At 35.5% G+C, this 13,287-nt stretch overlaps 1 protein-coding gene across 1 annotated transcript in view; it reads left to right on the top strand.

Moving 5' to 3' along the window:
* LOC139116934 (fibropellin-1-like) overlaps window positions 1-13,287 on the top strand; it is a 62,350-nt gene that overhangs the window by 21,492 nt on the left and 27,571 nt on the right. The window contains exons 5-9 of the mRNA XM_070679669.1: window positions 1,532-1,645; window positions 3,612-3,725; window positions 4,307-4,420; window positions 4,789-4,902; window positions 5,263-5,376. Of these exons, the coding sequence (XP_070535770.1) occupies window positions 1,532-1,645; window positions 3,612-3,725; window positions 4,307-4,420; window positions 4,789-4,902; window positions 5,263-5,376 (570 nt within the window). The remainder of the gene's footprint in view (window positions 1-1,531; window positions 1,646-3,611; window positions 3,726-4,306; window positions 4,421-4,788; window positions 4,903-5,262; window positions 5,377-13,287) is intronic.

The raw sequence follows: 13,287 nt of genomic DNA on the forward strand, positions 1-13,287 counted from the left end.
ATTACATGTAAGTTGTAAAGGGTGCTGTCAGACGTCATCATTGCATTGGTCTGTCTTTTTATGTCATTAGATTGACCTTTTGAACAAAAATAAGAAACACAACAAAACAATAAAAATAAATCCATAAAACATAAAATACATAATAACGTCCCATTTGAGAGAATTAGAAGAAGCAAAATCTGTAACATCTTTTGGGGTAAGAGAATGATTTTGTCAATATCCATCCACCAAAGTGGAGGAACGACTATCCAAGTAACCGATTGATCTCCGATATTTGTCAAAATTCACTCTTTACAAAGTGTTGTGTTTATTTTGATGCTATGTCTAGCATCACTTGTAAGTATTTATCTCATTTCCAATAGACGTGCCTGACATTCACTTTTGTCTCATAGTGTCATTCCCTCAGTATTCTATCCATCTTTGGTCTAACACAGTATTATGGCACAAAACTCCGTGTATCCATGCGCAGAGCGTTTCTCAACTTTTAGTTGAATGTGAGCCACAAAAGCTAGCAAATGTGGCCTTGTCTACATAATATACACAGGTATCGAACTGCATGCTCCGGGCAAACACAGGTGATTATGCCCAAATAATTACAAAATAAACCACTGTGAGAAGAACACCTATAAATTCCCCCTGAAAAACCATTCTAGACGCATACTTTCAAGAATTCAGTGTGTTACTACTCTTTGGACAAACATATTTTGATTCGATGCAGGAGTGAAAAGGGAAAGCGCCACAAGATCATTTTGAGTAAGGCACTTGGAGAATGCAGAATTGCATAACGATGGATGTTTGAACGATCAATTTTTGTAAAGGGCGAAGAGTATTGTCCAAAAGTGATGAATTGCTTGACGTGAACTTTATCTAATCAAAGATACATGAATCACATTTACTCACTGTGGGAGAAGTTCGCTCAACTAAAGTAATTAACATTTGTAACTAAGGAGTTACATGTATTTGATATAAACTTTAAATGAGTAACAGATTAAGGTTGTTTTAGGGATGGACCATTAGACCTTGGGAGGGGGGGGGGGTGGTCACATGAAATTGTGAATTTTTTTTTTTTTACTATTTACTAAAACAGGCTCTATAATTTCATAATTTTCAAGTGATCAGAATACAAAAGTCCTGAAAAAAATAAGATAATTACAACTTCCAATATAAGGGATACAGTCACTCTAAATGTATAAATTAAAATTAAAAATGTGCCTGGAGGATGTACTAAAAAATACAGAAAGTTGCTTCCTGTCGGTAAAATCTAAAAAAAATTCAAAATTTTAAAGACTTTTGCAGATTTTTTTATTACGCCTTTGTCTTCTTATTTATTTTTTTTTTATTTTGCAAACTAGTTTGAAGATTTTTCTTTTCCTAACTTTCTGCTCTGAAATTTTTTTTTTCTGTTTTTGACCACCCCCCTCCCAAGATCTAATGGTCCGTCCCTTATGTATTCAACATAATACTCTAGAGAAACAGTTGGTTCACCTGGAAGTGGTGATATGCATAATTTCTTCCTTATTTTCATTTTCAGATATCGACGACTGTTTGGATGATCCTTGCCAGAATGGCGCCACCTGTGTTGATGGAGTGGACAGTTACTCTTGCATATGTGCTCCAGGATACACAGGATTCAATTGCACAGGGGGTTTGTTGGCCATTTTGTTGTGGCTATCTAGTATCTAAATTATATGGAAATCCGGTCACGATATGCGACATGCGACCTGCGACTTCAAAACTGCGACCTGCGTCCTGCGTGTTTGTCAAACTGCAACATGCGACTTCCGGGTGCTCTGGCCTAGCTGCCACCTGCGAGTTTGAAACTGTGACCTGCGAGATCACGACCCGATCCATGATTTTAGGTATTTGGTGTTTATTGAGAGTATGAAAAGCAGTCACAAGTAATATCAGTGATAGGTGGTGTCATTTCGGAAAGAGATGAGCTTCGATGACACAGCTGTGTTGGCCTACGTGTTGTTCGGTTGCTTTCAAAGTCCGGTTTCAAAGGGACAATGCTCAACTGATCACCGATTTTCATGAATAAAAATTGTTTTGATAGGCCTACTTCAACAAGCATGTTGTTAAATATGTTGTTTCCTAAAGTGGTGGCTATTTCACAGATCGAAATGACCTAGTTTAGGCCTAAAGAAGTAATTCTTTGGTTGTTGTACTTCGATTCGATGACCATGCACCCCACCCAGCCCTAGACATCATTTATCTCCCAGTTTGTAAGTCGCAGATCGACTGTGGGCCTGCCTGCGAGATGTGACTGTGACTATGACGTACCTGCGACTCAATCTAAAGGAAAATGAGGGCAACTCCACACACCGGCTCTACAAAGTTTGTTTAATATTAAAATATGGTGAATAAAAGGATCATTGCATTTATTTTGTGCGGAATACATCCCTAGTTTCCATAGTCATGTGATCTGGGTCCCCGGTAAACCGGTTTGTTGATAATGATTCGTCTTAACGGTGTTTCGGAACCAAAAATGGGGTTCCTTCATCAGTCGCTCTCTTGTTTTGTATCCCCTCCCCCTGGTTGTGTGATGAAGTCATCTTCGTCCTCGAAGAGGAGAAGCCAGATTCGTTATAACCATACTAGCATCTCTATTTGATGTACAATCGTTACTATCAAATTAACATGTGGGAAAACAAAACAATTCGAGCGACTGATGAAGGAACCGCACTCTGGTTCCGCAACACCGTTAAGACGAATCACTCTAACGCATAACCGGTTCTTTTCCCAGGGGACCCAGATCACATGACCAGGGTCAAAGCACTATCGATTCACCGGTGTCTCGCTATGTTTCTCCTTATCATTAAACCACATTGATCGACTCAATGTACCGCATCACTATCAAAGGTAGAAAACGATGTGTAAAGTTGCTCTCATTTTCTTATATACGCATGTCGCAGTTGTAAAGTCGCAGGTTACACCTAGGTCTAAATGCCGAAGTCGCAGGTCGCATATTTCAAACTCGCAGGACGCAGGTCGCAGTTTTGAAGTCGCAGGTCGCATGTCGCATGTCGTGACCGGATTTCCATAAAATTGTTCACTTTTACTGTTGATACTTTTCTGATTTAAGCAAACTTAGCAGTACTTCACGGCTCGGCCATCCAACATGAGTGCACAAAGTTTTCCCTGCGTGGAAGAACTACAAAACAATCCACCTCTGAGAAGGATTTATGAGAAAAGACGGTAACAATATTCTTCCCGAAAATGTCGTCAATTTGTAAAGCTACGCCTATTTTTCCCAATCTTTCTCCCTAATGTGACTAGCAAGCATTGTTTTTCTTGTCCACAAACTCGTGAACTGTGGCTGTTTTTCCTATGTAATATTTTTAATTTGCATCTTAAAGGTGACGACTTTCTAATGATTTTTTATATTAATATCTTAAAGGTATACAGTCACCTGTTATCTAAATATGCCCATATATGGTCAAAGAGGCGTTCCTTGGTATTCAAAATGCCCATGTGGGGGCGCTGTTTTTAAAAGCGGCCACCCGCTTAAAATCTTGATTGGTTTGATTTTCTCTTTACAAGGTAACTGTGGCAAAATTGGAACAGGTGACAGTATACCTTTAAAATTCGGATGTCTAATTTATATTCAGATATAGACGAATGCCTCAGTAATCCTTGTGAAAATGGTGGAACCTGTCAGAATGAAATTAATGGGTACAGATGTACATGTCCAGCAGGCTACACCAGTAGCAATTGCTCTGAAGGTAGGCCAAACTAACAAATGAACATGGGAATTCTGTACAGGCCCTTTGGGTCAAACAAAACTGAAGATTTACTCTTTAAGCTTACTTAGAAAAATTTAGTTCAACCACAAATCGTCGAACTAAAACACAACGTCTTGTTTGTTGTTGCCTATACACATTACCGAATGAAAGGACGTTCAACATCTTCTCGTTGACAAGATCATATTCCTTGAATAGCATACGTGCTTGCACGTCTTCAGAGATTGCAAAAGTTTGACTGATAGTACAAAATTATTGTGATCATTTAATAACAGATACCTGAAAAATGTTGACATGGGAATAATATCCAATTTCAAAGTGTATCGTAGAAATATTTCTATGCAGAAATAACGATGCTGATGTTGAGATTACATATAGGTTCAAAAATTCAGATTTAGCCAGACAACAAGCATCATCGAAATTTTGAGGTTGTATAAATCGTGTGTATTGGCATGGAAACTTTTGTGCGTCTGAATAACACATTTTTGCTACACACTCGACATGCAATGTTTTTCTAAATTCAATTCAATACTGCATACTTTGCCATTTTCCTATTAATGCAGATATCAATGAATGTGCAAGTAATCCATGTCAGAATGGTGCAACATGCGTGGATGAAGTCAATCAATACAGCTGCACGTGTGAAGATGGCTACAACGGAACCAATTGTGAAACAGGTGAATGTTCCTCAATGCATGCAGCAATCAGACTTCCTTAGTAAACAGACTGTAACTTGATAAAGCGCATCAACACGAGATTTCATTCTTTATAAAAATAGAAAATGAGAAGCAGTGATTGAAATAAATTCATTTCCCATTCTGACAGGCACTTTAAGTTGAACAAACCTTTCTTAAATTTGTAGACCTTAAGATGTTTTGATCTTTTCACTCGTAATGATATCCTAGTTTTAAGAGGTACATGTACAAAGATTTATGTTTCCTCATGTTATAAAATGTTTACGTGACTTTGTAATCGATCAACGGTGTTTTAGATTTTCCATTTAATATTTCACTGTATGTTTTGTTTTCTTCTTACTCGATATAAGATATTGATGAATGTGCAAGTAACCCATGTCAGAATGGTGCAACGTGCGTGAATGAAGTCAATCAATACAACTGCAGCTGTGCAGATGGATACCAAGGAACCAACTGTGAAATGGGTAAATATTCATTTATGCATAAGTAATCAGATTTCCTTAGCCAACAGACCATATCTTATTAAAGCGCCTCCACACGAGAGTTCAATCTTAATTACAAACTGAAAAAAGGGAAGAAGTGATGTACGAACTCACATTCTGACTGTCAGTTAAAGACAAACAAACCCTCTAGCTTCTGTTTATGGACCTTCAGATTTTTTTCATTTTTTATCAAGAGGGATATCGTTTAGTTTTCAGAGCTCTACAAATATATGTTTCCTAATGTAATACAATGTTTATATGACTGTGCATTCGACCCATGCTGTTATAAAGTTTTCATTTAATATTTTACTGCGTATTTTCTTGTGTTCTTTCTCAATACAGATATCAACGAATGTGCAAGTACTCCATGTCAGAATGGTGCAACATGCGTAAATGAAGTCAATCAATACAGCTGCACATGTGCTGCTGGCTTCATGGGAACCAATTGTGAAACAGGTGAATATTCATCTATGAATACACCATAGACAGATCCTTGGCTGAAATTCGATTTCTCAAAATAGCACCTCCACATGAGATTTGATGCTAAGTTACAAATAAAAAAGCAGAAACCGCGATTAAATAAATTCGTTTCGGATTTGGATAGTCAGAATGAAAGAAACAAACCTGCCTGCATTTTCTACTACTTATGATCGTTCGATATTTTTCCAGAGGTATAACAATGTTTACGTGTGTACTGCGGCATTTTGTAATACGACGCGTTTTGTAATAACTTACGCAAAATGTAATAAGGGTATCAGCATTTTGTAATAAAATGGTCTACGCATTTTGTAATAAGGGTATCAGCATTTTGTAATAAAATATTGTTTACGCGATTTGTAACAAGGGTATCAGCGTTTTGTAATAAATCGCGTTTTGTAACATTAGTCAACGCATTTGTAATAATTATAAACATCCGCTGACATTGTATGTATTTCAAAATGCTTTGTGGTTTCTGAATACGTAAAAATGTAATAGCATATAATGATGTCGATATTATATCTCACTACCAAGGCTAGGTTATCATAATAACGCCATATAAGGGGGTCTGAGTTGACAGTCAAAATGCAATTGAAGACAGAATGAGATTTATTGTATGCGATTTATAATCGAGAAAACAAACCGAGAAAGTTTTAGTAGATTTTACATACAGTACTGTACTTTGAAAAGACAATACACTGCAGACCTTTCTGCATTTTTTCTCTACAATGTTACTGTTGGTGGATGGAAGAGGAAGGCTAGGAGATGACATGCAGAGCTCAGAATATGATAAAAGACAGCGACATCATCAACATTGACTGTGTTGTGTTCTAAGACCTAATTTATTATACTAATGATGTACATGCCACAAAACCCACCTTATCCGGAAATGGTTCCCTTGTGACATTTTGAGGGTTTCAGTCTGATTATTAGGGCGTTGCTACATTATTTTACTTTTTTTACTAAAGAGAAACAATAATATTGTTTTTGGTGACAATAAAATTGTGTTATTCTTATGTTTTTGCATGTATATTGGATGAAGTATGCAAAACTCGAAGAATCAAATTCTGAGTTTTGCAAAATGATTGTACTGTTAGTGTACACTGTGATTTGAACGAAGCTTTTATTAGGTTCATAAAAATGATGTTACAAACATTTTGCTGAAACCATCAGTTGTAGACAACAGAATCTAATATACATTTAGACATAATTGAGAAATGGGAAGTGATAAATTCTTCAGAATGTCGTCAGAAAGAGAAGCAATATGTGAAAATCATTGTAAATTTAGAATACTGGTTGCCATTTTGAATATTTAATGAGGTCATGTGACCAGTATTTGCATATTTTTGGGGCAATCGTAATACTAGAATTCCAAAAATATCTTGTAATTGAGGACAAAGTTTGATAAATTCAATAGTCAGATGATATAAAATAGGATACCTTGACCTGTCTGACCCCTATTCAAGGGCGCTGTGTGTAATTCTTGACTTATGAGTGAAGACAAGAAAATCTGTGTAAGGTTTATCATAATGTATAAAGTTTACATCAAAGTCCATGGTAATGGGACTCTAAAATGTGATTATGCATTGGGATGTGATAAAATATCGATTATCTTTTACTGGAAAATTGGAAAACATGTCAAAATGATGATACATTTATATTGTTGGCGGTCATTTTGAATACCTAATTAGGTCACATGACCAGTATTAGCATATTTTGGGACAAGTGTGTTATTGTCATTCAAAATATACATATTTACTGTGGGAAATATTTCATAATATTAGGCGCTGGATGTTATGTTACATTATGCTTTGACTGACCTAACACTTATACAGAGCCTTTGTTTACATTACACTTAGCAGGTCAAAATGATACAAAATATCCGTGTTTTTTCAAAATTTTTGTCACAATTTCATTGCAGTCCATGCTGACGTGATAGAAAACAGGGTTGGTGATGAAAAATGATGAATTAATGAGGAATTCCTATGAAAATAAAGAAATATGTTGAAAAAATACAATATTTTATGTATTGGCCGCCATTTTGAATACTTAATGAGGTCATGTAACCATAATTTGCATACTTTTGGAACAAAGTATTGTATGATGATTCCAAAATTATAATGGTATGGGGACAGTCTTTGTTAATTTAAGAAGTCAGACGTCATGCTAGATGGTACTTCCAAATGTCAACTCCACCCCAGGGCCTTGGTATGGGGTGCAAAGGGTTAAAGTGGAAAATAAACGTACAAAAGGTTGCAATAGTCTAAGCAACTTCTACATGTATGATATGTGTTTCTCTAAAGTTGATTGTCGATAATTTACGGTAATAAGATGGGAGGGGCACGTTAATATGTCAATGCTGACAGCTGATATTTATCAAAATATACTGAAATAAACACTGACGTGAAGCAGTCAATTAAAATACTGAATGATCATTTATTTTAATCATCCCATAGACAAGGACAAAATAAAGCTCTATCGACAGAACAGCCACTTTTCCTTGTATGTAAAAGGTGACAATTCATATCTACTGAGCCATGGTTTTGTTTTCTCAGATCTATTCCTTTCCCGTTGTGTTCCTCCTTTGAGTCTACGCTATCGCCCAATGGTAAAATTTGTCTAGCCAACGACCTAGGATAAGCTGCCCTGCAATACTATGATTAAGCTACATTTGATTCGCTATCCTACTGCTTATACCTGCCAAATATCTGCCATTATCATTAAATGATAACAGCCATAGAAAGATTGACAGACAGACAGACAGACAGACAGACAGATAGACAGACAGACAGACAGACAGACAGACAGATAGATATATAGATATGCATACTCAGGAACTCTTTCCTCCCTCCCTCCCTTCCTCCCTCCCTACCCACATAGATGCAGACATACATACATACATACATACATACATACATACATACATACATACATACATACATACATACATACATACTCAACAGGTCATATATACTTCCGCTTTAGTAGCTAAACAAGTCAAATCACTAAAACATCAGATTATTCTGACTATTTTAGTTTAGTTTAGTTTTAGGTTTTAGTTTTAGTTTTAGTTTTTTTTCTTTAGATTACTTCAGTATCGTGTATGTTCCCGGCAGCCAGTGGGGTAAACCTTGCTCTGTGGTCTTAAGTTTTTTTCTTGGTGGATTTCGTTTGTCAAGACCACCACAAAAAAAGAATTTAATTACTGGCCCTCTGTCAGCATTGAGCAATTTGAGAAAATTAGCATAATCAAAATGGCCGCCAGCTTATTGCACTTTGTATGAGAAAGAAGACTCAAATGGCTTTATACATACTGTAACTTTGTTTTTCTCGTTTAATCACCAAGCAGTTGCTAACGGCAAACTGGAACATAAATGTTGGCATATATTATTTGAATGACATGCTAATTTGCATAATTTCAAGATGGCGGCCAGCTGTAAACAATTCTTTGTTAAGCGTAACTCTACATTATTATCATTTACTGTACTTTGTGCAGTTATTTTAACACAGTAGCTTTTACATCACTGTTTTAATAGTTGCACGTACATAAACTTCTTTTCTGTTGCAAATTTAATGTTGATAATCAGACATGTAAGCAGCCGACTAGTTTAGCCTTCGCCCATTGTCGAGTACTTGTCTGTTTACTTGTAAAAAGATATAAACTGATGCCGACAGTGTTCTGGTAATTGTGTTTCACTCTCCCAAGAGCCTCTGTTATGTTTCTAAGTAAGTTAGTGATCTTTATGCCTTGGCTAAAACCAACCTGAGTTGTGATTTTCTAACCGAAACAATGATTAAGTAAGGTGGGAATTTTTTCCTAGCTCGACTATCAATGCATTTGATGTACATTTAAGAAAAAAACACTATGATTTACACTACTTTCGAGGTTGGTATTGAATTTGCTGACGTTACGTTGAATCCATGATTAGCCACACTTTGTGTATCAGAAAAAGACTGGGTTTGGAGTACAATGACTTGTAGAAGATATTTCCAAAGTTACTCGGGTTCTCTAGAGGTAAAAAGGGGAAGGCGGCTCAACAAACCATACTATATTTGAGGATGTTCAATATGTGTATTTTTTGGGGTTTAATTTATTTTTGGATGTACTATGACGATTCGTCGTTCGGTCCAAAATCATTTGAGATCCATTTTAACGTGCATTTCGAAACTCTTAAATGTGAGTTCTTCTTCAGTCTCTTAATATTGTTATCCTTATTTCGTTCGTGTATGACCTCTAGAATTACATTTGTTCATTTAGTAACGAAACTATTGTTGATATATTTGGATCTGAATCCAATCCAGTGTGAGATTGTATATTTGTATTGTCTGTGTATGGCCTGTTTTCCTTTGGATGTTGTTGAACTCTCTTGTTCTTTGCATATGTGTTTATTTGGGGTTTTTTCTCTTTTTCGTTGATCCTTTGCGTTGATTTTGGCTCTTACTACAAGTAATTCATCTTTTAAGTTTTGTTTTTTTGTATGCTTTTATTGGTTTTTCAGGGAACAAAAACTGAAGACGTTCATCGCTTTCAACTATTTTCCATTTCATTGTTAGTGCTATTATATCGTTTGTTCTAATTTGTGGACTGTATTTGGTTGCGTATGTATATTACTTTTGTTATTATTGATTTTCCCTAGTTTGAGGTACGATTCGCACTTGGTGTGTCCAACTTCCTTTTTCTGATTGTGCGATTTATGTGGTCTTATAACCTTGTTTTTGTTTTGTTTTTGTTTTTTTGTTGAAAATTCAACTTTCTTGTCAAAGTCTTGGTTATTATTATATGTTGTTACACGGGCATATCTCAGCAATTTACCTTAATTAAACCAGTAAAAATACCTTTTTGGGTCGCACGAGTTTCTGGCTAGATATTGAAATGGTCCGTTATTTTGGTGTGAGTTTTTGTGTCCAGAATTCTCCCTTTATTGTATCATTGACTTTGTAAATCATTAATGACACTTTGAGGAGAATACTCTATTGTAAATTTGAAAGTTCAGTGTAACTTATTGATGTTAGCCATAAATTCACATTCAGCTCAGTTTCTGTTCCCGTATAGATCATGGAAATATCATCTCTGAATCGTTTTCAAAAGGAAAGTCTGCTTCTGTGTAGTTTAATGACCTCAGTTTCAAGGTTGTAGAATGTTGTATCAGCGATTTCCGGCGAAACTTTTGAACCAAGGCTACAGCCACAAATCTGTTGATAGACGTTTCTGTTAAATTCAACCGTGTTATGTTGCAGAAATATTGTTAGTCATTCTTTAGTGGAACACTTCGATCTTTGCTTTATATTTTACAGCTGTAATTGATAGTTGATACTGAATCAAGTGCGTTTGTGACAGCTTGCTTCAGTTTGTGGAGTATTTGTGTACATCGAGATTACATCCAGAGTGACTAGTAATGCATTATGTTGTATTGTTATCTTGCTTAGTTTGTTGGTAAAGTCCGTTGCGTCTTTAATGTACATTGGCTGGTTTTGTACAATCAGTTTTAAGAAATAGTCTATCTTATGTATTCCGATATTTTGTGTGTTGGGCTAGAGCAGCCATAAATAATTTGGACCGTGACGACAAATGAATTTAGCTGATGCTGGTGACTTTTTTGAATTTTTGGAGTGGATACTGCGTTGGTGTGCATATTATGTGTATTCAAGGGATCATGATATTTGAACGTATCATTTGTCTATTTGTTTATTTTAGTACATGTTCGTGTAGTTTTCTGGTTGTGTTGTGGCTGTCATTTACACGCACTTTTGTATCGTAATCTCTTTTGGCTTAAAAGTCTGCGACTTTCTTCAATGTAATCTGTTTTTTGATAATTTGTAATTTGATATTGCTATTCCATTTCCCTTGTCTTTATCTAATGGTTTTATGGTAATGTTATGGTTCAATTTGATAGTGTTTTAATGGCATTTTTTCTGCCTATGTTATGTTAGATTTGGTTGTATTGAAATGAATTTCGGAATTTTCCAGGGATAAATTTAAGCCTCTATTCAATGTTATTTCAGGAGTTAATAGTTTAACACAATTGGAACTAATTTGGTACTAATCTGCTTTTCTTTTATATTACACACTTGTTTTTATGAGTAATTTGCGATACTGCAACATTCAGCTATATGGCACCGAACATGTACACTTTTCAGAAATTCGCAAACTATGAAAATCCAATTATCCCAAATTAGTTGCAATCGTGCTGTTTATATTCCGAGAGATATTTTAATACATTTAGAGTTCTTAGGGATTTGTATTTGGTACGCCTGTTTGCGTCTTATTTTTTGTTTGTTTCTTTAATTAATTCTTTTTTTTTGCTTCCATTATCAGAGAAAATTTCTTCAATCTGTTAAATTTTCTCTGTGTGTATTTTCAATATGATGGCGGCCTGGCCATCGTATTACAATGGTAGTTCTTTGGCTGAAAAATTTGGTGGGCCTGAAAAAGAGCCCTTTGGTTTTGTTTGGGGAAGTAGGTTTTTGTACGTAACAACTTATATTTTGAGTTTATGTGTAAGTTGTTATTTGACTACTTCGAAACGTCCGAGGAGCTTCTTTGCTTGTTGTATTTGGTCTCTTTATGTTAGAGATTGTATTCCTTGTAAGACTGTTGTGGTATTTTCGTTTGCCAGTTATTGGACCGGTTATATTTGTGTTCGGGCACGTGTATAATGTTGAGAGAGCTGTATGAAACACGGAGCCTACTTTTACCTCGTTGTAGACTTTTTGTTTCGCCATAGTGTCCCAACACTGTGTGCAAAATTATAGAAGACGAAAATATTAAACATATTACGAGTAACAAAAGTAAACATTGAATATCCGCAATAATAGTATGGTGTGTGGAGCTGCCTTCCCCTTTGGCGCACCAATTCATTTAGCATGCATTGTAGCATTGTTTGTAATCTACTTTGGTATAGTTCAAGCTTTCCTATAAAATTTGGTTTATGTGTTAATTTATGCAAATGAGTATTTAAATTTACTCATCTATGATTACTAACCTTTTTTTAGTTGAAGCACTAATAGAAATGTGCTTTTACTAGCAGACTTTAACAATATAAAGCCTACTTCTACTGCTTCCAATGGTAATTAGTGATAATTTTGTATTAATTTATGCAAACTAGTATTTAAATTTATTCATCTATGATAACTAACTTTTTTTTCAGTTGAAGCACCAATAGAAATGTGCTTTTACTAGCAGACTTTAAGAATATAAAGCCTACTTCTACTGCTTCCAATGGTAATTTTTTATAATTTTTGTGTTAATTTATGCAAATTAGTATTTAAATGTATTCATCTATGATGACTAACCTTTTTTTAGTTGAAGCACTAATAGAAATGTGCTTTTACTAGCAGACTTTAACAATATAAAGCCTACTTCTACTGCTTCCAATGGTAATTAGTGATAATTTGGCGGCCATTTTGTTTATGCTAATTATCTAAAATTGCTCAATACTGACAGAGATCCAGTAACTATTTTTTTCACTTTGGTTATCTTGACTAGCAAAATCCGATTTAAAAAAAACTTAAGACCCTAACACAAGGTTCAGGACAAAAAGTGGATTTGGCTGCCGGACTATTAAGGTTATTACGAAAATAACGCAAAGAGTGTATAAAGACACATACATGTAGTCATTAGCGCGCGTTTAGCGCGTCGGGCGATGCGTTGCACAAATGTCTGAGTGCTTACTTTGCGGTTTTTTCGTAGAAATTATTATCGTACATCTCCTTTTTTATCAAGAATATATGCACCCGTCGTTTCCGATGCATTATTCCATACACTTTAGAGGCATATTCTGCATCGCCCTCTCAACTGGGTAAGCGCCATCTTTGTTTACATCGCGCGCTCATCGAACATTCGATGTACGAGCCGAGCAGCAATGTCGTGCCATATTTGTACAGTTCAGT

Source organism: Ptychodera flava, chromosome 18, assembly GCF_041260155.1.
Source record: "Ptychodera flava strain L36383 chromosome 18, AS_Pfla_20210202, whole genome shotgun sequence".
NCBI classification, from domain to species: domain Eukaryota; kingdom Metazoa; phylum Hemichordata; class Enteropneusta; family Ptychoderidae; genus Ptychodera; species Ptychodera flava.